We start from the raw sequence: 23,238 nt of genomic DNA, 5'->3' as shown, positions 1-23,238 counted from the left end.
TGAGAAAAACAGTGTTTTCCATCCCTCCAGCATTTTTCCTCTTGAGGCAGCAATCCATTTATACTCCCTAAAGCGGACCAAGTGCTTCCGCTCAGGGGTCCAGGCTGGGTGACCAGGGCCAGCACCAGGTGTGGGGAGGTGACCTGACTTTGTATCAGCCCCAAGGTTTCCCTGCCCCAGAGTGGACCCTGAGCCACGTGTTGTCAGCTCCAAGTCGCATCTCCTGATGCTGGGGGATTGGCAACGTTGATTTGGCTTTTTCTGACTCCGTTCCAGGGCACGGCTCCAAAGGCTGCCTCATCCACCACACCCCCCTCCCCCCGCGAGCTCCTGACCTTCGTCTTCTTTTTCTTCATCCTCAAGACTCTCGATGCAATCTGGATGGTGGACAGGGTCTCCGCGTAGCTCCCGGCCGCGGCCGAGATGTGTGCAATCATGGTGGTACGGCAGTTCATGTTCCCCAGAGACTCCCGCAGCAACATGGCGAGCTTGCTCTCTCTGCCAAATAAAGTGAATTAGGCTGCATTAGCGGCCATGCTTCCCTGTGGTCCTCAGGGCAGGGCGTCAGGCCTGCACACAGCCATTTTGTTGTGGGTGGTGGTCCCCCCCCCTTTTTAATGGCATACTAATTAGCATCATTTTCCAGCATGGGGCCATTTGTAGTTGGCAAGCACCGAGCAAGTGCTTCTAACTCCAAGATGGAATTCGTGCAAAGCACCTCCCTTGGCGCTTCTGTCCTGGCTGTGATGGGATGTTCCTGCATGTGTGTGTCTATGACATTACACATAATGAGGCCTGGGAATAGAAACAAGGGGAGGGCATCAGGAGAAATGGCTTTGTGACTGGTGACTCGGCATGCTAACTTCATGTGTGGCCCTTCTCCGGGTTTCCACACACACGCAATCCTTGCAACAAAAAAGAGTCCCCAGGCCACGAACCTGGATTGAAGATCTGTGGGTTTTTAATACCTGCACAGTTCCTTTAGCCAGGAAGCTGCGGCTACTTTACTGGCATTGTCCCTTAACTCGCATATTTGCACCTAGTAGCACTGAAGGAAAAAGCATTCATATTCCTAAAGACCAGGGGAGAAACACAGGAGAGTGGCCCAGCCAGTCACTTGATCCACAGCAGAAAGCAGCACTTCCTATAGAGAGGCCTCCTCTGGCGACTTTGCAGGTGCTGTGCGGGGCCACTGCCCTGAGTGGTGATAATGAGGCCCTGGGGTTTGCAGGGAGCGTTGCTAAGTCTTTGAATTGACCTGGAGCAATGGCTGTTTTTCTGTTCCTATACTCATCCCACCATTTTTCCTGCCTTGCTTTTAAAGGCCTCTGTTTATTTCATCCACAGCACCCATACTCTCAACTGCTGCCAAATGTCACTGCATCTCTGGCACGTTCCTGATCCTGAAGGCTGAGGAAGCCTGTTTCCCATGCTGCGCGCTCATATCTCTATGCTGTGTCTGCAATGCCAGATGAGAGGAATTCGTCCCCATGTCCATGTCTCATCATCCATCCCCTGCAAAGCTCCCTGGAGAGGGACTATCCAGCTCAGCACACACTGTGGGAGACTCAGGCCACTGTCAGCAGAGAGCAGACCATTTTACACATGACCTGCTTCTGGCCTCAGGGAGGGAAGCCTGGGGGGTAAGAGCAATAGCTTTTCCTTCCCATCTGGGATCAATTAAGGTGTAAGTTTGGAGACGCTGGGCTAAGGCTCACTTCCAGAGCAATGTAAGAACGTACCAGGGCTTCCCTTCCAGCAAAATGAGCAGTGATGAAAGTGGCGAGGTAAGGGATATAGAGGAGGAGGAGCAGGAGCTGTGAAAGTTTAACTCCTTCAGAACGTTCTCTCTCTAGGCCGCACTCGACGAGGAAGCCAGGTGCCATTCCTGGCACACATTCTTAGCAGAGACACTGCACCTGGATGCGTCTTGGGCTCTGTCTTCAATATGGGCAGTGGAGGGTGAGTTCCGCTCGGTTAGGTTGTGATCATATACAATCAGCTCTTGTTTTTCATGGTAGCTGTGTTCTATAAAATATTTGTGAACACTGAATTTGTAAATCCTGGGCCATTGTTCTTAGGGGAAAATATAGTTTGGTGCAAAAGTAATTACGGTTTTTGTCATTTCAGTTTTTCTTTTTTTCCTAAGATGGACTCTTGCTCTGTGGCCCAGGCTGGAGTGCAACGGCGTGATCTCAGCTCACTGCAACCTCCGCCTCCCAGATTCAGGCAATTCTCCCGCCTCAGCCTCTGGAGTAGCTGGGACTACAGGCACGCACCACCACACCCAGCTAATTTTTTGTATTTTTAGTAGAGACGCGGTTTCACCCATGTTGGCCAGGCCAGTCTTGAACTCCTGACCTCATGATCCGCCCGCCTTCGCCTCCCAAAGTGCTGGGATTACAGGCATGAGCCACTGTGTCTGGCCCATTTCAATTACTTTTGCACTAACCTATGGTTTAGGTTTCTGTGAACTTCTGATGACAAAAGTTTCTTCAATTGGTCAATATATAACCTTGTTAATAAGATGCTTTCTTTAATGTGTTTCTTCAAAATAATGAATTATATTCAGTATTTCTTTAAAATAAAACACTAATCAAGAAGGGTTTAATACTTTCCTGCCCTTGGACGACATGATTGTAAATTTCTTTGGTGTCTTGCCTCCCGCCAATGCTATCTATTACATTACAGTTTCTCATCACCTGATGAATCCACATTCAGCCACTTTTCATCTCTTCCATGGCTTCCTCATGTACTACAGCTGTCACCTTAGCACTTTCCAGAGTGGCCCCACGTACGGATGGGCCGAAGGCACATCCCCCTGTATCTCCACATGACCCTGTGTAAGTCCCCAAGAAAACAAACATACCAAAGACCGGCCGGGCACGGTGGCTCATGCCTGTAATCCCAGCCCTTTGGGAGGCCACGCCGGGTGGATCACAAGGTCAGGAGATCGAGACCATCCTGGCTAACATGGTGAAACCCCATCTCTACTAAAAATACAAAAAAATTAGCCAGGCGTGGTGGCGGGTGCCTGTGGTCCCAGCTACCCAGGAGGCTGAGGCAGGAGAATGGAGTGAACCCGGGGGGCGGAGCTTGCAGTGAGCCGAGATCGCGCTGCTGCACTCCAGCCTGGGTGACAGAGCGAGACTCTGTCTCAAAAAAAAAAAAAAAGAAAAAAAGAAAAGAAAACATACCAAAGACCGGATAAAAGGATGTAACGTGGTGACATCAAGCTGGCTGCCCTGTGCACTTCCTTTTCCTTTTTCTGGGTGTGCGTATTCTCGATTCGTTAACACTAGACCCCCATGAGCACTGTAGCTCCTGCCTGAAAGAAGCGTATCTAACACATGGATTTTCTCCATAAGGCACATCACAGCCTTCCTGTGCTTAGGGACGCTAAATAGGACATCAGCACCATTCTTGGGGGCCATTTACAGCAAAATAACCATCAGAAAGCACAAAAATACGAAAAACACAGTGCTGAGGAGACTGCAAAAAGGACACATGTGCATGGTATGAGAGCCGAAGGCGAAGGCAGAGCTTTACACGCTCCACCTTGGAGGGGAACGCGTGCATCTGGCGACTCAACATCTTCACCCCTCTGCCCGTGTTGGAGAATGACTGTGAAACCACTGTATTGATTTTGGGGTTACAAATGCATTTCAGTGAGTAGGTGAATGTGCAAATACAGAATCTGCAAAAGATGAGGACTGCCTGCACTCTGAAGTTCCCCGTTGTCTTGTTAACCCATTGCACGCAGCTGATGGCGGATCCCCTGGGCCTCCATGTGACATTCCCCAGGAAGACAGACCAAAGACAGAATTGAGAGAGAACATCGTGATAGCAAACTGCCTGCCCTGTGTATTTCCGCGACTCCCCACACCTGACTCAATCATATGGTAAAATGTTTATGGCGATTTTTTTTAAGTCAGCGTTGTGGAAAGAAGCAGCGGCGTGTATGTTGCTTAGCAACTGGCATTTTAGCTCTCCTTGTGCAAAGCAAACCGGTAGAGCTGCTGGTGAGCCCTTCACGTGGGCCTCCACGGACTCTAAAAGATGCCCTTCGGGGAGTAAAACATGGTGCATAGAAAGCTGCGGCTTTCCCAACCTCATGATGATCATTTAAACTTGGAACAAAGACAACCAAGTAAGGGAGGGCAGGGGAGGGCAGGAGCAGGGTGCTAAAGGCTGCAAACTGTAGGAGGAACTCAGAATCTTTGGAGGAAAAGAGAAAGGTTCAAAAGAGTTTCCAGGGCAATGGTCAGCACGGACTTAGCCCACTCTTTGCATCAAGTCTGAAGAGAGAGGAAGAGAAAACAGGAAGAATCCTGCAGGACCGCTGGCCACCCGCTCCCCAGAGCCAGGCGGGAGGGATGGAGAGAGGTGGTGCCTGGAGGGGTTCGGGTGGGGGGGGCCCTGGCTATGGAGGACAGCTTGGGCAGGCACAGGAAGGGGCTGGGGACGGAGTGGAGCTGATGGGGGCCTGCAAGTAGCTGTGTTCATGCGCACACGTTTCCCTTCCCGCCTACACTGACCACACTTGCCTTTGAAAATAACATTTATGCTGGGCACCGTGGCTCACGCCTGTAATCCCCACACTTTGGGAGGCTGAGGCGGGCGGATCACCTGAGATCGGGAGTTTGAGACCAGCCTGGCCAACATGGTGAAACCCCATCTCTACTAAAATACAAACATTATCCAGGCATGGTGGCGCGCGCCTGTAATTCCAGCTACTCAGGAGGCTGAGGCAGGAGAATCACCCGAACCCGGGAGGCAGCGGTTGCTGTGAGCAGAGATTGTGCCACTGCACTCCAGCCTGGGTGACAGAGCGAGACCTTGTGTCAAAAAAAAAAAACAGACTTTTAGAAAAATGTCTTTTTAAAATCAGTCAACTCTTCTTTTATTAAATAAGAAAAGAATTAAAATTAAAAAAGAACAGGATAATGAACACATTTTAATAAATAATCATTTTCAAAGGCGTGAAAGAGCATGTATCACTCGGGCACGGGGGCTGAGCAACCAGGGCCCTGCAGGCCCAAGCTGGCACACGGCCTGCTTTTGTAAACAAAGTGTTATTAAAACACAGCCACATCTATTTGTTTACATAGTGTCTGTGGCTACTTCTTTTGTGCTACAATAAGAGTTGAGTGGTTGTAACAGACCCTGTGTAGCCCACAAAGCCAAAAATGCTTGCTATCTGGTCCTTTGCATAAGAAGTTTGTTGACCTCTGCTCTGGAGTAACCACGAAACAGTATCATCCCAGACACTGAAGCACCAAGCAGAGAACGCAAGTGTCTCTTGACTTCCTGACTACACAACAATCCACGGCTTTGGGCAGCAAAAACGGAAATAGGCACATGAACTGTAGGCACACAGCCAGCCATATGCACAGGCATCACAGGCATGCTCTTTTCTAGAAAAGGGAGAGAGTTTTTGTCTTGCTTTTTTTTTTTTTTTCTTTTCTTGCTCTGTCACCCAGGCTGGAGTGCAGTGGTGCGATCTCAGCTCACTGCAACCTCCGCCTCCTGGGTTCAAGCGATTCCCCTGCCTCAGCCTCCTGAGTAGCTGGAACTACAGGCATGCGCCACTACGCCCAGCAATTTTTTGTATTTTTTAGTAGAGATGGGATTTCACCATGTTGGCCACGATGGTCTCAATCTCCTGACCTTGTGATCCGCCCAAAGTGCTGGGATTACAGGCGTAAGCCACCACGCCAGGCCTGTCTTGCTTTTTTTTACAATAATACCTTGGTTGAATTTCAGGATGGAAACTACACACACAGAATTCTTACATGCATGAGATAGCCAAGATAACAACATTTAAATGCCAGGAGAACACAGGTACCGCTCACACTCTCAAGGACAGCACCCTGGAACTACATCAATTCCAGTAACCATCCCACGCTCTACCCACTTCACCTGCAACGTGCCAGAACGCATCGTAGAGAGATGGAGATGCTGGATGAGGGTTGCCAGGTATCAAGCCAGCTCCAAGAGTTCTGATCTCCCAGTCCTAGGCCCCAAACCCCAGGGCCCTGCATTCACCCTCTGACCACCAAGAGGCAGCTGCAGAGTGAAGAGGAGAAGGAAGCAAGACCAGAGGGGGATAGAACCATGGCTTTGAAATACATGTTGGCTATTCAAATATCCTCCTTGCCACTGACCCTGCCTCCTTCCTATTTACAGCCAACTATCTGTGAAGATCCTTTTCTTTTGTCCCCTGAAAGGTCACCAGTGACCCTTGGAGACCAGCCTGAGATGCCAGGGACCAGGCTCCCAAGATGCCACCATCCCTGGCCCAGTGCTCCTGGCCAAGGTAGGCAGCATCTCCGCAGTTCCTTATCCCTCGTGGGAAAGGCTGTTCTCAAGGGAAACCATCAGCAGCTCTGCTGAGGGCAATTCTGCCCCAAAGGGTCTCCTAGGTCTCAAGCAAGTGTCTATTATTTCTGACAGTGTTGAGTTGCGCCAGACTGAAACACGTACCTCCAAGGGGGAAAATCACTTTATTTTTATTTGAGTTTACTTATTCCTAAGGAACTTGATGATCTGGCTGTCCATGACCACTTCCTGAACATTCCTACATTTGAGGCAAGACTTTACACGCCTCCCCTCTGGGGAAGCTATCTGCTCTGCAGAAGAGGCCTTATCTTGGCAACATTCCCTTCAAGGATGCTAATGCCTTAGGGCATGAATTACTTGCTTTGGGGTACTAGAGAAGTACCAGAAGCTTGGTATGGGCTGAGCTATCCTGATGGCATTTTCAGAAGGAGAGGTATGTGAAGTTAAAGTGCTTGCTGCTCAATTTCAGATAGATAGTACTTTGTTTGTACTGCAAGTGGCATAAGCAGGTCTGTCCTGCAGGATGCTGGGAAGACGACTGCATAACATTTGTGGGACAGAGAAGCCAAGTTCTCAAGTCTTCTGATGAAGGCGACTCTGGTTTGTATAATAAAGTATTGGCAAAGATAGCCGAGTCCAGCATGCGTGCTAGAGGTTCTGCAAACACTGTCATTCGGCAGTGTACAAGATGATTAGTTGTCTCATCGAGGAGAGCTTAGAAGATGACCCTGCAGAGAACCACCCACTCTGGCTGAAGTACCAGCCTTTTGTGATCCAACCAGCACGCCTCCTATTATGAGGTCATGTCTTGCTTATCCTAAGACTACTGGTTGGCAGAGGTCTTGAATCATTCAGAGTACATGAGGTTAATCTAATTATTTGCTCATCGATCTCTTTTATGAAACACTGTAGAACCCTGAGGTGCAAGCAGCATCATTTGAGATGCCTCTGAGGCAGGATAATGTGCAGGAGAGATGTGTTCTTCCCCACACCATCCTGGTCATTTGGGGCTGGCACCATGATGGCTCTGGAACATTGGTGGCTGTGCCCAGTGACAGGCAGGAGAGAAGTGATGGTTCCCCATGGGGCCTGCGATTCTTGGTGAAGCAGCAGTTGTTTCCAGGAGGAGACATGTGATGAGCATTCGTGAGAGCCCTCAGGGACATCAGAAAATACTGGATGGAAAGAGTTTGCACCAAGTGGAGGTTTTACGTTGCAAGTATGGGCTGGAGCCAACAAGTCTCTGTTATGACTTTAATAGTTACCACTGTACGCAGAGGGGGATGAAGTCTGGATGAAATTTGGGCCACATGAATCCATTGGATCCTAGATACCAGCATTCTATTTATCTGAATAAGATAAAATTCATGGCAATTCAACCTACTTCTTGAGAAAGACCAGATGTAGACAGCAAACAGTCTCAATAGAATCTTTTAGGAGAAATATATGATGTAACTCCAATTTATAAATAATGGAAGGTTTCAAGTCAAACCAATCTGCTTTGATCTCATTGAACAAGACTTGCTTGCAATGACTGAAGTGGATATAAAACATGAGTTCACTTATATGTGTCCCATGAAACTTTTATTACTCATTTATCATTCCTTCTTATCTAGAACAATGAACGTCATCTCAGTGATAACCATGCAGAATTAGTAGGATCTGAATTACTCTAGATATTCTCATTCTTAAGTTCTGCTCAGGAAGTGTATATTCATGCCAAGGCCATGGCACTCAGGTACGATAGCAGAAATTTTCAAGGTAATTCACATAATGACTTATGAAAGAAATAGTCCACTAATTCCAGAATACAATTCTGTCAAGATTGAAAACTCTTTTTAGAGCCACAGAGTATTAGAGTTGAAAGAATTTGGGAGATTGTTGCATTTCCTAATAAAAGCACTGCCATGGTAACAGGTGATCTGCTTTCTGCTTGAATATTTTTAACTTGGAAGAACTTACCGTCTCCCAGGACAGCCTGTGTAATATTCTGAATAGCCTCAATTATTAGAAAGCTCTTTCTTCTATTAAATCTTCTTTTTAATAACTTCCAACCCATGGGCACTAGCTTTGTTCTCTAGGACTATATGGGGTAAAAATAATCCCTGTTGCTCACACGGGCCCCTCACACTTTAAAAGACAGTTATCATGTGCTTCTACCATGTTACCGAGACAAGGCCACTCCTGCAGGGCAGTGCTCTTATTAAGAAATGCAATAATCTCCCAAATTCTTTCAACTCCAATACTCTACGGTCCTAAAAATGTTCTGTTGTTTAAGAATATTCCATGTTCCTCCCATTGCTCTTCGGATATTTAGTTCACCATCCAAGCTCACACTAGCCCCTTTCCACCCTCACAATTTAGCACTTCTTCTTAGGTCAGGCTTGGGTAGTAAAAAATTTGACCTTGCCCAAAGATAGATCTGCCCTTTGCCATGAGCTTCTGGGAGGTAAACTACATCATACTCATTGGGAGTGCCTTTGTTTAAGGTGAGGGTTGGCCACATAAGATCTTAGGGTAGGATGGGCCATACCTGATAGTCATATGGTCCAAGCTGGTTGCAAGAGAAAGATCAGCCATGTGATTTAGGGCAGGGGCTTTGGGGTCACACAGTACCCGTCCACCTGAAGACTGAGTTAGACCACATGGGAAATCAATCAATCAATCATGCCAGTGTAATGAAACCACAGTAACAACTCTGGACACAAGGCTCAGGTGAGCATCCTAGGTTGGCAGTGCTCCACGTGTACTATCACACACGGATGCAGGGAAGGTAATGTGATGTGTCCTGAAGACAATGGAAGTGTCCCTTTTGGAACCTTCCTAGATTCTGCCCCATGTGTCTCTTCCTTTGGCTGATTTTAATCTGTCTCCTTTCCAACGTAATAAATTGTAGCCATGAGTATTTTTCATGAATTCTGAGTCCCTCTAGGGAATTACAAGCCCGAGGGTGGTTTTGGGAACCCTCTAAACACGCAGTTGTCAGGCGTGACAGTGGTCTTGGGTGGGCTCTTTCTGCTAACTTTGTAGTTGGACCCTAATTGCTCACAGTTGGTGTCAGTAGTCTTCGGCAGACTTGGCAGACTGGGGGCCGTGCTCTCAAAGTTTGAAATTTGGCTGATTCTGAGGAGCTCGTCTCAATAAGATCCTAAGAACCTTGACTATAAGAGATGTGTTTTCATTTTGCCCTTTCTTTGCAGTAACTCAGCCAATATGTACGACTTATTAGCTCTAGGTCAGAAAGGAGAAAATCCTACGTTTATTTTTATTCAATGTAGCATCATCAGGAGCTAGGAATGTCATCACCTTGATGAAACCCAAAACAACGACTTAGAAGGCAAATTAGTGGACCTTATAGACAAATGGAAAATAATAGATCCATAGATTTCTCCTGAATCAACAGACTGCCAAAACTTACATATTCTAATGAAGTTAAAGATGAAACGAAGATGTGCCAGAAGATTCGGTAATAAGACCCTGTGCACTTACTGAGCATGCAGACTGTTCTTTAATAGATGCGTGCTTATTTGATCCACCTGCAGGATCAGATTAGGAATAATGATGTTTATATCGTTACTGCAATTTAGAATGCAAATAGGACTCTGACATGTTTCACATTGTCTGAAGTTTCACTTCCTTTTAAATTTTATTTGGCCTGAACCATTATCCTGAGTTATCAGTGCTTTGCAGTAGACATTTCCATAGACCTGTCATTTTTTACAGAGTCTTTGCCATGGTTTGTGACCAGCTTTACTGGGGGAGGGATAAGGAAACATCTCAGTTATGTTGCATTATAACCATTACACATCTTTTGAGTCAAGATGAGCTCATTGTACTATTTAGAAACTTTGATCTCCTTCCACTTTAAATCGTCCTCAGATTTAGGAGCATGTGTTCATCGTAATGCCAGAGATCTCTGCAGCAATGCAAAAGGGACTTAGGCACCGCTGGGTGAGAGAGGAGGAGTCAAGAGTCATGTTGTCATAGTAACCCAGAGGCTCTCCCTTGACTTTTTCTTACTCTTGTCCTTCCCCAGGGACTTTTAAATAATTCTCAGGAAGAAAGAAACTGCAGAGCCCAAGTGGAATTCTGGATATAATGAAATCCTGCCCCAGCCTGGCGGCTTCTCTCAGATCTTTCCTCCCGGCTTTGCCGCTTCATCATCTCTGAACCTCCTGTGTCTCCTTCGTGATAAACTTGCATTTTTAGAACATTCCTGTGCTTTTCCATGAGTGTGTTTGTTTCAGGTAAGAAACATACGTGAAATTTATATTTGATGTGGCATTTTGACAGCACCCCTTTCTGTAATTCAATGTACGATCTCCCTTCAAGGTTGACATTAGAAGCGTGTAGAATCTGGGCTTTGAAAAATCTGCAGGTGTATTCAGAGTTCTTTCAAAAAGATGTGTTTACTAAATAAGGCCAGGAACTATCTGGAAGGGTCTCATTTACTATCTTCTATCTCCCGCCTAAGCAAAACCCTAAGATGACGGCGCGCAGTGGGGACCGGCCCTAAGATGACGGCGCGCAGTGGGGACCGGCCCTAAGATGACGGCGCGCAGTGGGGACCGGCCCTAAGATGACGGCGCGCAGTGGGGACTGGGTACATTATGGGGCTTTTGTTTTCCAGCTCTGGAAACCCAGGCTAATGTTCTCAAAAGCGTACAAGATGGTGCTTTGGGGAAGAAAATATTGGAATTTCTATTTATATTTATTGATCTCATTGTTTAAAAAAAATGGATTTGAGAGATACAATACAGTATTACCAACCAACTTGTTCAGTGACTGTCTTACCCCTCCACATTCCTTGGAAAGGTGAAAGGGAGGTTAAATAGGACCAGGCAAAAAGTCTAGGCTTGGTAATTATACTAGATTACAATTATGATTACTTCCAGCCTCCAGAGTTTGGTAGAGCCAATTTTATGCTCTCTATCCAAATAAAATAGACTATGCAAGTTTGAGCCCCAAGCAGCTGTTGCATTTGTATTCACTTGACTGTGTTCTGATGTTGTGCACACAAAAAGCAGAGAGGTGTAATCTTGCTCTGCTCAATCAGGCTGCATGTCGGTGGGCACGCCTTGTGTTACAGGGTAACCTTCCAGGAGAGATGACAGAAACCAGCTCATTAGGCCAGGCCAGTTGCATGGTAACATCACCATGTTGGGAGGGATTCAGACTGGTTTGGGAGGATGGATGTGTTCGTGAAATGTCTTTCTTCCTGTGATTTCATGCGCACGTCTTTCCCTGTGCCGTAGCCTTTCTGTTTAGTCAGCAGCGTGAAGCTTAAAACAGGATTCTGATTGTCAAGGTCAGGACGAGCCATCTCCTTCCACCCCTGCTCCCTGCTCCCTGCTCCTGACCAGTGGTCTTTCCAGCACTCAGGTGGGGATCCTGAATATGGTTCCAGGAGGCCTGGTGAAGCGCCGATGCCACCAAGACTGTTATCCCCTGAGCTGGGGTCCTCGGGGCTTGACTGGCATGACCGTGGCTCCATGTGTTACTTCACTGACTGGCAGTCTGGAAGGACTCCCCCTTATCATGTGATGGTGACAAGAAAGATGATTTGGCGGCTTTGGACCTGGAGCTGGGTGGCTGAGCGAGGAGGATGAAGGTGCCTTCCTACACATCTCTTCCTGCTCTGCAGGCTCGGGCGACGCACCCCTCTATTCACTACGCCCTGAACACGCCGTGAGCTTTCGTGCCTCTCCTGAATCGGTACTTATCCCAGGTTGCAAGTCAGAAATGCCCTTTCATCTCTGTCTATGGAAATTCTTTCATGTCCTGCTCAAATCCATGAATCCACTCATTATTATCCACTAATAATCCTTGTCATTCAGAAAAACAAGGGGAAAAGTCTGACAGAAGTAGCAACTCCAAGGGACTTGTGTCCTTAGAAATCACCTGCCTTTTCCTATTTTTATTGTGGTGAAATACACATAAAATGTCCTATTGTAACCTTACAACTAAGTGCACAGTTTAGTGGCGTTGTGCCCGTTCACATTGTTGTGCAACCATCACATCATTTATCTCCAGAACCTTCCCAAACAAACAAACTCTACCCATTAGGTAACAACTCCCCACTCCCTACTCCCCTGGCCCCCAGTAACCACCATTCTACTTTGTGTCTCTATGAATTTGCCTGTGCCATGTACCTGGTATAAGTGGAATCATACAATATTTGTCCTTTGGGGTCTGACTTATGTTACTCAACATGCTTGCAAGGTACATCCATGTTATATTAACAGCATGTATCAGAATTTCACACTTTTTATGAGTGAATAATATATTCCATTAGATTTGGAAGCAACCTAAATGTCCATCAACACGTGAATGGATAAAGAAAATGTGGTACATATACACAATGGAGTACTATTCAGCCATGAAAAAGAATGAGAGCCTGTTGTTTGCAACACCATGGATAGAAATGGAGATCATTTTGTGAAATAAGCCAGGCACAGAAAGACAAACATCACATGTTCTCACTTGTTTGTGAGACCTAAAAATCAAAGCAATTGAACTCATGGGCATAGAGAGTAGAAGGATGGTTACCAGAGGCTGGGAAAGGTATTGGGAGAGTGTGGGGGATGTGGGGATGGTTAATAGGTTCAACCAATTTTTGAAAGAATAAGATGTAGTATTTGAAAGTACAACAGGGTGACTATAACAACTTAATTGTACGTTTTTAATTAACTAAAAGAGTGTAATTGAATTGTTTGTAACTTAAAGGATAAATGCTTGAGGGGATGGATACCCCATTCTCCATGACATGCTTATTTCACATTGCATGTCTGTATCCCAACATCTCATGGACCCCATAAATATATTCACGTACTATGTACCCACAAAAATTAAAAATTAAAAGATACATTCTTTTCAATGAGATATATATTCCATTATATTTACATACCACATTTTATCTACTTATTTGTGGATGAACAATTGGGTTGTTCCTACCTCTTGGCTATTACAATTAATGCTACTATGAGCACTGGTATACAAGTATCTGTTTCACTTCCTGCTTTCAATTCTTTGTTTTTTTTAAATGAGACATTTATTTCACTACAATACAAAAAAAAAAAAAAAGGTAACTAGGACAGGTGACAAGTGTGTCACCTAACTTGTGTTAATCATTTCACAATATATATCAAATCATCACATACTACACTCTAAACTTACACAACTTTCTCAACTATCTCTCAAAAAGTCTGGGGGAAATATGAGACATTTAATATTGAAGGAAAGAAAACTAAGTTGGTGACACTAGACATATACATTGTGTGTGTGCATATATATATGCATATATATATCCATATATATATATGGATATACACACACGTACGATGGAATATTATTCAGCCTTTTTTTCTTCATGCCCAAGTTTATTAAAAAGTGTTCTTCTAAAGATAATGTTGCTGAATTTTTATATTATTTATCTATTTTATTTAATAGCTTTAGGGGTCCAAGTGGTTTTTGGTTACATGGATGAACTGTATAGTGGTGAGGTCTGAGACTGTGGTGCACCTGTCACCGAAGTAGTATATATTGTACCCAAAATGTAGCATTTTCATCCTCCATCTCCTTTCCCCTTCGGAGTCTCCAGTGTCCATTTCTCTACTCTGTCTGCCTTTGTGGACCCTCGGCTTAGCTCCCACTTATACCTGACGACATACAGAATTTGGCTTTCCATTCCTGAATTACTTCACTTAGCATAATGGCCTCCAGCTCCACTGCTTTCAATTCTTTTGGGTAACCTAGGAATGGAATTGCTGGACCATGTGACAATTCTATATGTAACTCTTGGAGGAACTGCCAAACTCCTTTCCACAATGACTATGCCATCTTACATTCCACCAGCAACGCACACGGACTGCAATTCCTCCACACCATTGTCAACACCAATTTTCTGTTGTTGTTTTAATAGCTACGTCCTGCTGGCTAGGAAGTGGTACCTTCTTGGGGTTTGCTTTGCATTTCTCTAACAACTAATGATGCTGAGTATCTTTTCACATGCTCCTTGGCTGTGCATATATCTCCACTGGAGAAATGTCTGTCAGATTCCTCTGCCCATTTGTGAACTGGGTGTGGTGATGGTTGTCGACTTACAGGAGTTCTTTATATATTCTGGATGTTAATTGTAGACATATGATTTACGAATGTTTTCTCCCATTCTACAGGTTGTTGTTCAACATCCTGATAGTGTCCTTTGTCATGTAAGAGTAGCTTTTCATTGGTAGCGAATACTTCATCAGTCTTGAATTTGAACTAATTTTTCTTTGGCATCTGTGGTTCAGAAGCCTTCTAACAAACATATGCTTTACCTGTGGAGAGAGCCTAACAATGAGAGTGGCCCAGGATTCCCTGTGCTGTTTTGTGTTAAAGATACTTGTCCAATATGATCCTTATTAGACTGCTAACCAGTCATTGGCTGGGGAAAACTTGAGGGGCTATTGTTAAGTGCATTTTCTGTGTATTGTCCAGGAATAAATTTCTTTTGAAATCAAGCATAACCTATGATAAGGAAGATGACGAAGTCAGCTCTACTATGATGCCCTCTGGGTATCATGTGTGGTTTAAAGAACCATGATCCTGGCCAGGGACGGTGGCTCACACCTGTAATCCCAGCACTTTGGGTGATCCAAGGCAGGCGGATCACCTGAGGTTGGGAGTTCACAACCAGCCTGGCCAACATGGCGAAACCCCATCTCTACTAAAACTACAAAAAATTAGCTGGGCGTGGTGGTGCATGCCTATAATCCCAGCTACTTGGGAGGCTGAGGCAGAAGAATCACTCGAACCCGGGAAGCAGAGGTTGCAATGAGCCAAGATTGTGCCACTGCACTCCAGCCTGGCGACCGAGCAAGACGCTGTCTCAAAAAAAAAGAAACATGATCTCCATGATCCTACAGTTTTCACAAAATGCACCAACTGGATAACTGGATTGGCACTTGGCACAAAGAACAGTCATAGTAATTGGAAGGAATTAAAAGGACATTAAGTTGAAGAATGCTTTCCATTACCAATACACGTCTGAGAAAAGATGTTACACAGAAGCCACAACTCATACATTAAGTAACTTAAGGGAGAATCCACAAAATTTTAAAGGAGAATGATGTGAAGGAATTATCCATTTCTTGAAAAAGAATTAAGAAGGATTAGAGTTTTTTAGTGATGTTTATTTTGTTTGAAAAGAAGGTAGCTATTGTTGCACAATTCTTGAATCTTTTAAGTTGGTAAGTTTGATAAGCTATTCATTTCTGACATGAGATAAATGTAGTTTGTGTTCAGGCTCTAATCACTGTTACCCCTGCAAGACCCTAACTGAGCCGTTTCTCAAAGTCCTGCTGCCGATAAGAAGATAAGGAAATAGGGGGCCGGGCATAGTGGCTCACATCTGTAAACCCAGCACTTTGGGAGGCCGAGGCAGGTGGATCACTCGAGGTCAGGAGTTCAAGATCAGCCTGACCAACATGGTGAAACCCCGTCTCTACTAAAAATACAAAAATTAGCCAGGCATTGTGGGGTGTGCCTGTAATCCCAGTTACCTGGGAGGCTGAGGCAGGAGAATCGCTTGAACCTGGGAGGTGGAGGTTGCAGTGAGCTGAGATTGCGCCACTGCACTGCACTCCAGCCTGGGTGACAGAACGAGACTCCATCTCAAAAACATAAAACAAAACAAAAAACAAACAAAAAGAAGCAGCTAAGGAATTAATTAGGAATTAATCACATCTGACTCATGCTACTCATGCCACCTCTTTGGTCCCTTTTGTTTGTCTGTTTTAGCTTCGAAACATCTCAGTGCTTTTCTGGAGCGCTGCGAAGGGACTTGGTGGGTTGTCTGGATGGCCTGAACGCCACTCCTGCCACCTCCTTCCTGGAGAACTGAGTAGGATGGGTAGACGCCACTTCTCTTCTTCCTGTATAGCCAGGACCTAACACAGTGTCCGGCATAAAGTCACCTTTCTATAAGTATTTAAGTAAGTATCTACTGGGTGTACCTCTCCATCAGAAGAAGTCTCCAGCTTCCTAACTCTACAACTTCCAAAGCATCACCTTCTCTTTTTCTTCATAGGAGCCACAGTCAGAATAAAACCCAAGCAGGCCAGGCACGGTGGCTCACACCTGTAATCCTAGCACTTTGGGAGGCCGAGGCGGGCAGACTGTCTGAATCCAGGAGCTTGAGACCAGCCTGGGCAACATAGTGAAACCCCATCTCTATTAAAAATATTTAAAAAGTAGCCAGGCATGGTGGCACATGCCTGTTGTCCCAGCTACTTGGGAGGCTGAGTCAGGAGGATAGCTTGAGCCCAGGAGGTTAAGGCTGCAGTGAGCCGAGATCATGCCACTGCACTCTAGCCTGGGCAGAGTGAGCCTGTTTCAAAAAAAGAAAGAAAGAAAACCAAAGCAGATGATGCTGCCTTGGGCTGGAATGAGTGCCTAGAATAAGGCTCATGGTCCCTCCTATGTCACAGCAGAGAGATGCTTTCAGCCTCCCGTCACATCCTAGAGGACAAGCCATGGCCTGCTTCATTCTGCACAGCTCACAATCTTCAAGGGTGGATCACAGCAGAGACATTTTACACCAACGTTACCATCAGGCCCTGCCGACGTACAACGTTCCCAAAGAGGAATAGTCAGAACCACTGATGCGCCCTCAACTGGAGGCCAAGACTCCGGCCAAGTCAATCAGGCCCCGCTGTTAGCTGTGTCTGGGTTACTACCCCCAGGCTATCCCTATATTGATACTGCACAGGTACAAAGGTCTCCAGAGCAAAAATGTTTGATCCCAACGGGATATTTGAGTTAAAAGGGCTGATAAAGCCATTTGTTACAGTCAAGTTAAATACCTCTGGCATGTAAAAAAGATGTTTCAAAAAGGGCTACAAGGGTCATCTCTGCTTGCAGAGGAAGCAGCCACCTATGTGTTAGCCTTTGGGGGGTCTCGTTACAAAGCCGAAACCTGTCCCATCCTCATTCCTTTGCACTAACACACAGAAAGTCTTATTCAAACAAATAAGCTACCTCCGATTGTTCATTCAACAAGCGTGTATTAAGAACCTAGGGTACAGGGGACTATAAATCATGCTGCTATAAAGACACATGCACACGTATGTTTATTGCGGCACTATTCACAATAGCAAAGAGTTGGAACCAACCCAAATGTCCAACAATGATAGACTGGATTAAGAAAATGTGGCACATATACACCATGGAATACTATACAGCCATAAAAAATGATGAGTTCGTGTCCTTTGTAGGGACATGGATGAAACTGGAAATCATCATTCTCAGTAAACTATCGCAAGGACAAAAAACCAAACACCGCATGTTCTCACTCATAGGTGGGAATTGAACAATGAGAACTCATGGACACAGGAAGGGGAACATCACACTCCGGGGACTGTTGTGGGGTGGGGGGAGGGGGGAGGGACAGCATTAAGAGATACACCTAATGCTAAATGACGAGTTAATGGGTGCAGGAAATCAACATGGCCCATGGATACATATGTAACAAACCTGCACATTGTGCACATGTACCCTAAAACCCTAAAGTATAATAAAAAAAATAAATAAATAAAAATAAAGAAAAAAAAAAAAAAAGAACTTGGGTACAGGAACCCCTCCGAGGGCTTTAATTCGGCTGACCAGATGCTCACTTGCCTAGAAGTCTCTCTCAGTGTATGCCTATTACCCTGCACCCTGTCTGGTTTATTTTGTCCTGGATTTTTCATTTCTTTATTCAAAATGCAAGTAGTTATTACTAAGACTTATTAAAATGAGATGGAAGAATTGGATAGACTTTCACTTTCTATCTCAGTGGTCTCATCTAAGAACATGTGAGGTATGTGCAGTGAACAGAGTTAGCACTTTAAGACATAATGTCAGGAGTTCAAGACCAGCCTCGCCAATATGGTGAAACCCCATCTATACTAAAAACAAAAAAATTAGCCGAGTGTGGTGGCACATGCCTGTAATCCCAGCTACTTGGGAGGCTGAGGCAGGAGGATCACTTGAACATGGGAGGCGGAGGTTGCAGTCCTGGGTGACGGAGAAAGACTCAGTCTCAAAAAAATAAAAAATAAAAAAAAGATATAAGTTCCAAGCTGAGAAACTTATTATGCTGAAATGTACCTGTAATTGATACACATATGTAATTCATAACTGAGCTCAAACACAGTTCTAATTCTACCCAGAGAAGCACAAGCTATAGTTGTTGAAATTTGTAAAATTTACATAAACTGAGATTAACTGAACTACAAAAATTTTTTATGAAGTTTAAATTGGATTAAAAACATTTCATCAGGAGAGTGTGCAGTTCTCTCTTTGCTGCCTGTCAACAGTTGGATTTGAGAAATATTTGACACTTGAAATAATGAAATGATAGGAAATTGCTGACATTAGGCAGCTTTTAACTTTAAAACATACTTCATGAGTCAATCCAAATGCTCTACAAACAAAGTACTCGAGTTTTGGAAACAAGTCATCTAAATTTTGATGGCATGTGGTTCAAAATAAGTTGTAATCCATAATCAAGTGTTCAACCAGTGAAACACAAAAAGCTCAGCCTCTGAAGCCTGTAATGAATTGCAGTGATTAAAAACAAAATTTGCAAACAGGGGACCCTGAAATATAGATGACAAGAGTTCAAACTGTATAGAAGATTAAAATGTGAAATTCCTCAACTATGCTCTGGAAATTGACTTGTGGGAAGATCTTTTGAAACTTCAACACACAATATTCTCACTGAATTGGGAAACATATTTCATTGAAATAAACTTGTAATTAGTGGTGGTACAAATAAATTCACAATTATTTTTAACCAAACTGTGATATTCTATCAAGAGAAACAGAAGCCACAGTTATCAAAAACAGATGGTTTGATGTGTTAATGCACATAAACATATATGTAAACATATAGGTAAGGCAGTTGGATTATGTGAAGGAGAAAAATGCCCTGACATTAACAATAGAAAAAACAGTGTTAAGAAAACTACTACTGAAGTGGTATTAGAAGATAGTGAAGACAATGATTAAAATACACAAAAGTATATTAAGTGATTATTCTGCTTATTTTTTAATGTCCAGATAAACAATATAAAGCAGTTTTAACCTTTTTCTACTTTGATGTGTGTAGGTATTTTCTTAAGAAAGCATTTTATGTTTGAAAGTAATTTTTGAATAGAACTATTTTATAGGTTCACCAATATAGATGGATGTGTCAGAAAATACTTCAAAACATTAAATAATAATAATTAAGTGTCCCTTTTCACTCTCAAAAGTGGCTTCAATAATAAATTATACGATCTCCTTACTTATTTAAAAGGAGAGGTGTGTAACAGAAAAAAAAAAAGCAAAGGAGCAATAGTATAGGCTGGGTTCCTAGGAAAACCTTCTTATCAAGTACAGTTAAATGTTGTGGATTTTTTTTTTTTTTTTTTTTTTTGAGATGGAGTTTCACTCTTGTTGCCAAGGCTGGAGTGCAATGGCGTGATCTTGGCTCACTGCAACCTCCACCTCTCGGGTTCAAGCGATTCTCCTGCCTCAGTTGCTGGGATTGCAGGTGCCCGCCACCATGCCCGGCTAATTTTGTATTTTTACTCGAGACAGGGTTTCTCCATGTTGGTCAGGCTGGTCTCGAACTCCCGACCTCAGGTGATCTGCCTGCCTCGGCCTCCTAAAGTGCTGGGATTACAGGCGTGAGCCACCACGCCTGGCCATGGATATTATTTTTAAGTCTTAGCAAATGCATTGTTGAACCTGCAAAAAGGTAAAGAATCCTCAGGCCAAAAAAAGCAAGTGAAGTTGGGAACTCAAGATAAATAAGCAGAACAGGCAAGCTTCCTTTCACCCCAAAGACATCTGCCCAACCAGGTAACACCCTGCTGAGTTTTATGTGGCAGCAGTCAAAGCTGGAGGCCTGCTGCACATATGACTTTTCACAGGAAAATCAACCCCCAACAATTGTCCCTTTTAGGTATTCAAGACATGACTGTCTTGAAATATAGCACTGAGCAGAGGGGAAAGAAACCATCCTGAGAATTGCGCACCCTGGTCTGAATTACACGCAGGTTTGCAGGCTGAGTTTTCCATATCTGGGTGGTCAAAAATATTTCAAGCTGAGAATGTAATTTAGACCATCCTCAACTGGCACCTGGTAGAAGTAAACACAAATGCTCTCTGGAGTAAACTATCTTTATCCCAGAGCTTGCAGAATTCTCACAAATAAAATGCCAGTGAAAATGAGTAGCCCCCAGACACAAATAAACAAACAAAGAAACACGGCACCATGAGAAAGGGCCAGCAGAAACCACAGATGGAAGAATGAGATGTTCAAACCTAGATCACAAATAAACAACAAAAAGTTGATTAACATGTTAGAGACAATTAAACTGTTCAAAGAAATTTTAAAAAATGATCACAAATGACCAAATTTCTGCTTCTGGCCATGTTTGAAAAATAGAAACTGGATTTACCCTCCAACCTTAAGCAACTAGAAAACCAAACAAACTCTAAGAAAAAAAATGGGTTTCTGATACTGGGTAACAAGCAGTAGAGGAAAGTCATGTTTGAGAGAAGGGAAAAAGATGAGCTGAGCCTTGTAAGTGCCCCAGCTTACTGCCGGGAGAGAGGTTCCAGGCCCCCAAACACGACAGGGGAGGCAAGCAGAGCCAGGCAGCCACATCCTTCTGAACAAGGAAAGCCCAGACTTGGGGGAGGCCAGGGCAGCTAAAATTTGTAGGACAAAATAGCAGAAGGGAAGAACGGAGGGAGATGCAAAGAAAGAATTGGAGAGAGAGAGGAGGGGAGAATAAGAGAAAAAAAAGACAGACATGACCTGAGAGCAACCAAGAGCTCTCTGGAGCCCTCTGGTTGAGCTCTAATCTGCATGTGTACAAACAAGCAAGGCCACAGAAAGGAGAGTCGGAATAATCCTTGAAGCCAAGAAGGGATTGGAAGTCTGTGTTCAAGCAGACAGAGTGAGGAGATCTGTTTATACCCAAGGCATGCGTGTGTGTGTGTATATCATTGGGTTATATATATATATTAGGTGTGTGTGTGTGTGTGTGTGTGTGTGTATATATATCATTGAGTGTATATATATATATCATTGAGTATACATATATATGGTGTGTGTGTGTATATATATATCATTGGGTGTATATATATATATAGGGTGTGTGTGTATATATATTGGGTGCGTGTGTATATGTATCATTGGGTGTGTGTGTATATATATGTATCATTGGGTGTATATATATATTGGGTGTGTGTGTGTGTATATCACTTGGCGTATATATATATATGTAAAATATATATATATGGTGTGTGTGTATATATATCATTGGGTGTATATATATTGGGTGTGTGTGTGTATAGATATATCATTGGGTGTATCTATATAGTGTGTGTATATTATATATATCATTGGTTATATATATATTGGGTGTGTGTGTATATTATTTATGTCATTGGGTATATATATATAGGGGTGTGTGTATGTATATATCATTGGGTGTATATATATATTGAGTGTCTGTGTGTATGTATATCATTGGGTGTATATATATATAGGGGGTATGTATGTATATCATAGGGTGTGTGTATATATATATAGGGTGTGTGTAAGTATATATATCATTGGGTGTATATATATAGGGTGTGTGTATGTATATATATATCATTGGGTGTATACACATAGGGTGTGTGTATATATAACATTGGGTGTATATATATTGGGGATGTGTGTGTGTATATATATATATATAACATTGGGTGTATATATATAGAGAGAGTGTGTGTATATATATATATATAATATTGGGTGTTATATATATTGGGGGTGTGTGTGTATATATATATCATTGGGTGTATATATATTGGGTGTGTGTGTATATATATATAACATTGGGCGTATATACATATTGGGTATGTGTGTATATTGTATATATCATTGGGTATATATATGGTATATATTATGGATGTACATATATATGTGAGTATATGCAAATCATTCCTCAGAGTCTTCAGAAGGATACTGCACTAACAGTGGGGTCAAAGCAGCCCTAGGCTGTGCTGCACCTGCCTTTGCAAGGCTTAAAAGGCTCAGAAGGAACAAATTCCAAGTAACTTAACTGTGGCGAGTAGTAAATACATTTCTAAATAACCCATGGATGACAAAATAATTAAAATGGGCCAGGCGCGATGGCTCACACCTGTAATTCCAGCACTTTGGGAGGCTGAGGCAGGGGGTGGATCACTGGAAGCCAGGAGTTTGAGAGACCAGTCTGGGCAACATGGCAAAACCCCATCTCTACTAAAAATACAAAAATTAGCTGGGCATGGTGGCAGGCGCCAATAATCCCAGCTACTCGGGGGACTGAGGCATGAGAATCACTTGAACCCAGCAGGCAGAGGTTGCAGTGAGCCAAGACCGTGCCACTGCACTCCAGCCTGGACAACAGAGTGAGACTCTGTCTCCAAAAAAGAAAAGAAAAACAAGCCAGGGATGGTGGCACGTGCCTGTAGTCCCAGCTACAGGGGGTTGAGGCAGACGGATTGCTTGAGCCCAGCAGGTCAAGGCTGCAGTGAGCCAAGATCACACCACTATACTCCAGCTTCAGTGACAGAATGAGACCCTGTCTCAAAAAATGATAATAATAATTAAAATGAGAAATGGAAAATGTTTTGAGCGAATGATAGTGAAAATACCTGTCATTACCAGAACTCGAGGATACAGACAAAGCAGTACTTAGAGAGCAACGTAGGTGCTTATAGAACAAGAAGGGGAAACCGCTAAGCTAAGTAGCCACCTTAAGATGAGAGATAAAGAATGGCAAAGTAGGGCTGGGTGCGGTGGCTCATGCCTGTAGTCCCAGCACTTTGGGAGGCCGAGATGGG

General features: G+C 43.8%; 1 protein-coding gene across 2 annotated transcripts in view; it reads right to left on the bottom strand.

Annotated features, from left to right (window-relative positions):
- Positions 1 to 23,238, bottom strand: part of KIF26B (kinesin family member 26B) — a 580,448-nt gene that overhangs the window by 24,310 nt on the left and 532,900 nt on the right. For both annotated transcript variants that reach the window (XM_055233556.2, XM_055233557.2), the window contains one exon: positions 336 to 498. In XM_055233556.2, coding sequence (XP_055089531.1) covers positions 336 to 498 — 163 coding nt within the window. The remainder of the gene's footprint in view (positions 1 to 335; positions 499 to 23,238) is intronic.

Source organism: Symphalangus syndactylus, chromosome 19 (genome assembly GCF_028878055.3).
Source record: "Symphalangus syndactylus isolate Jambi chromosome 19, NHGRI_mSymSyn1-v2.1_pri, whole genome shotgun sequence".
In the NCBI taxonomy this organism is placed as follows: domain Eukaryota; kingdom Metazoa; phylum Chordata; class Mammalia; order Primates; family Hylobatidae; genus Symphalangus; species Symphalangus syndactylus.
The sequence above is the reverse complement of the archived record's forward strand: the minus strand, read 5'-3'. Positions and strand labels throughout refer to the sequence as shown.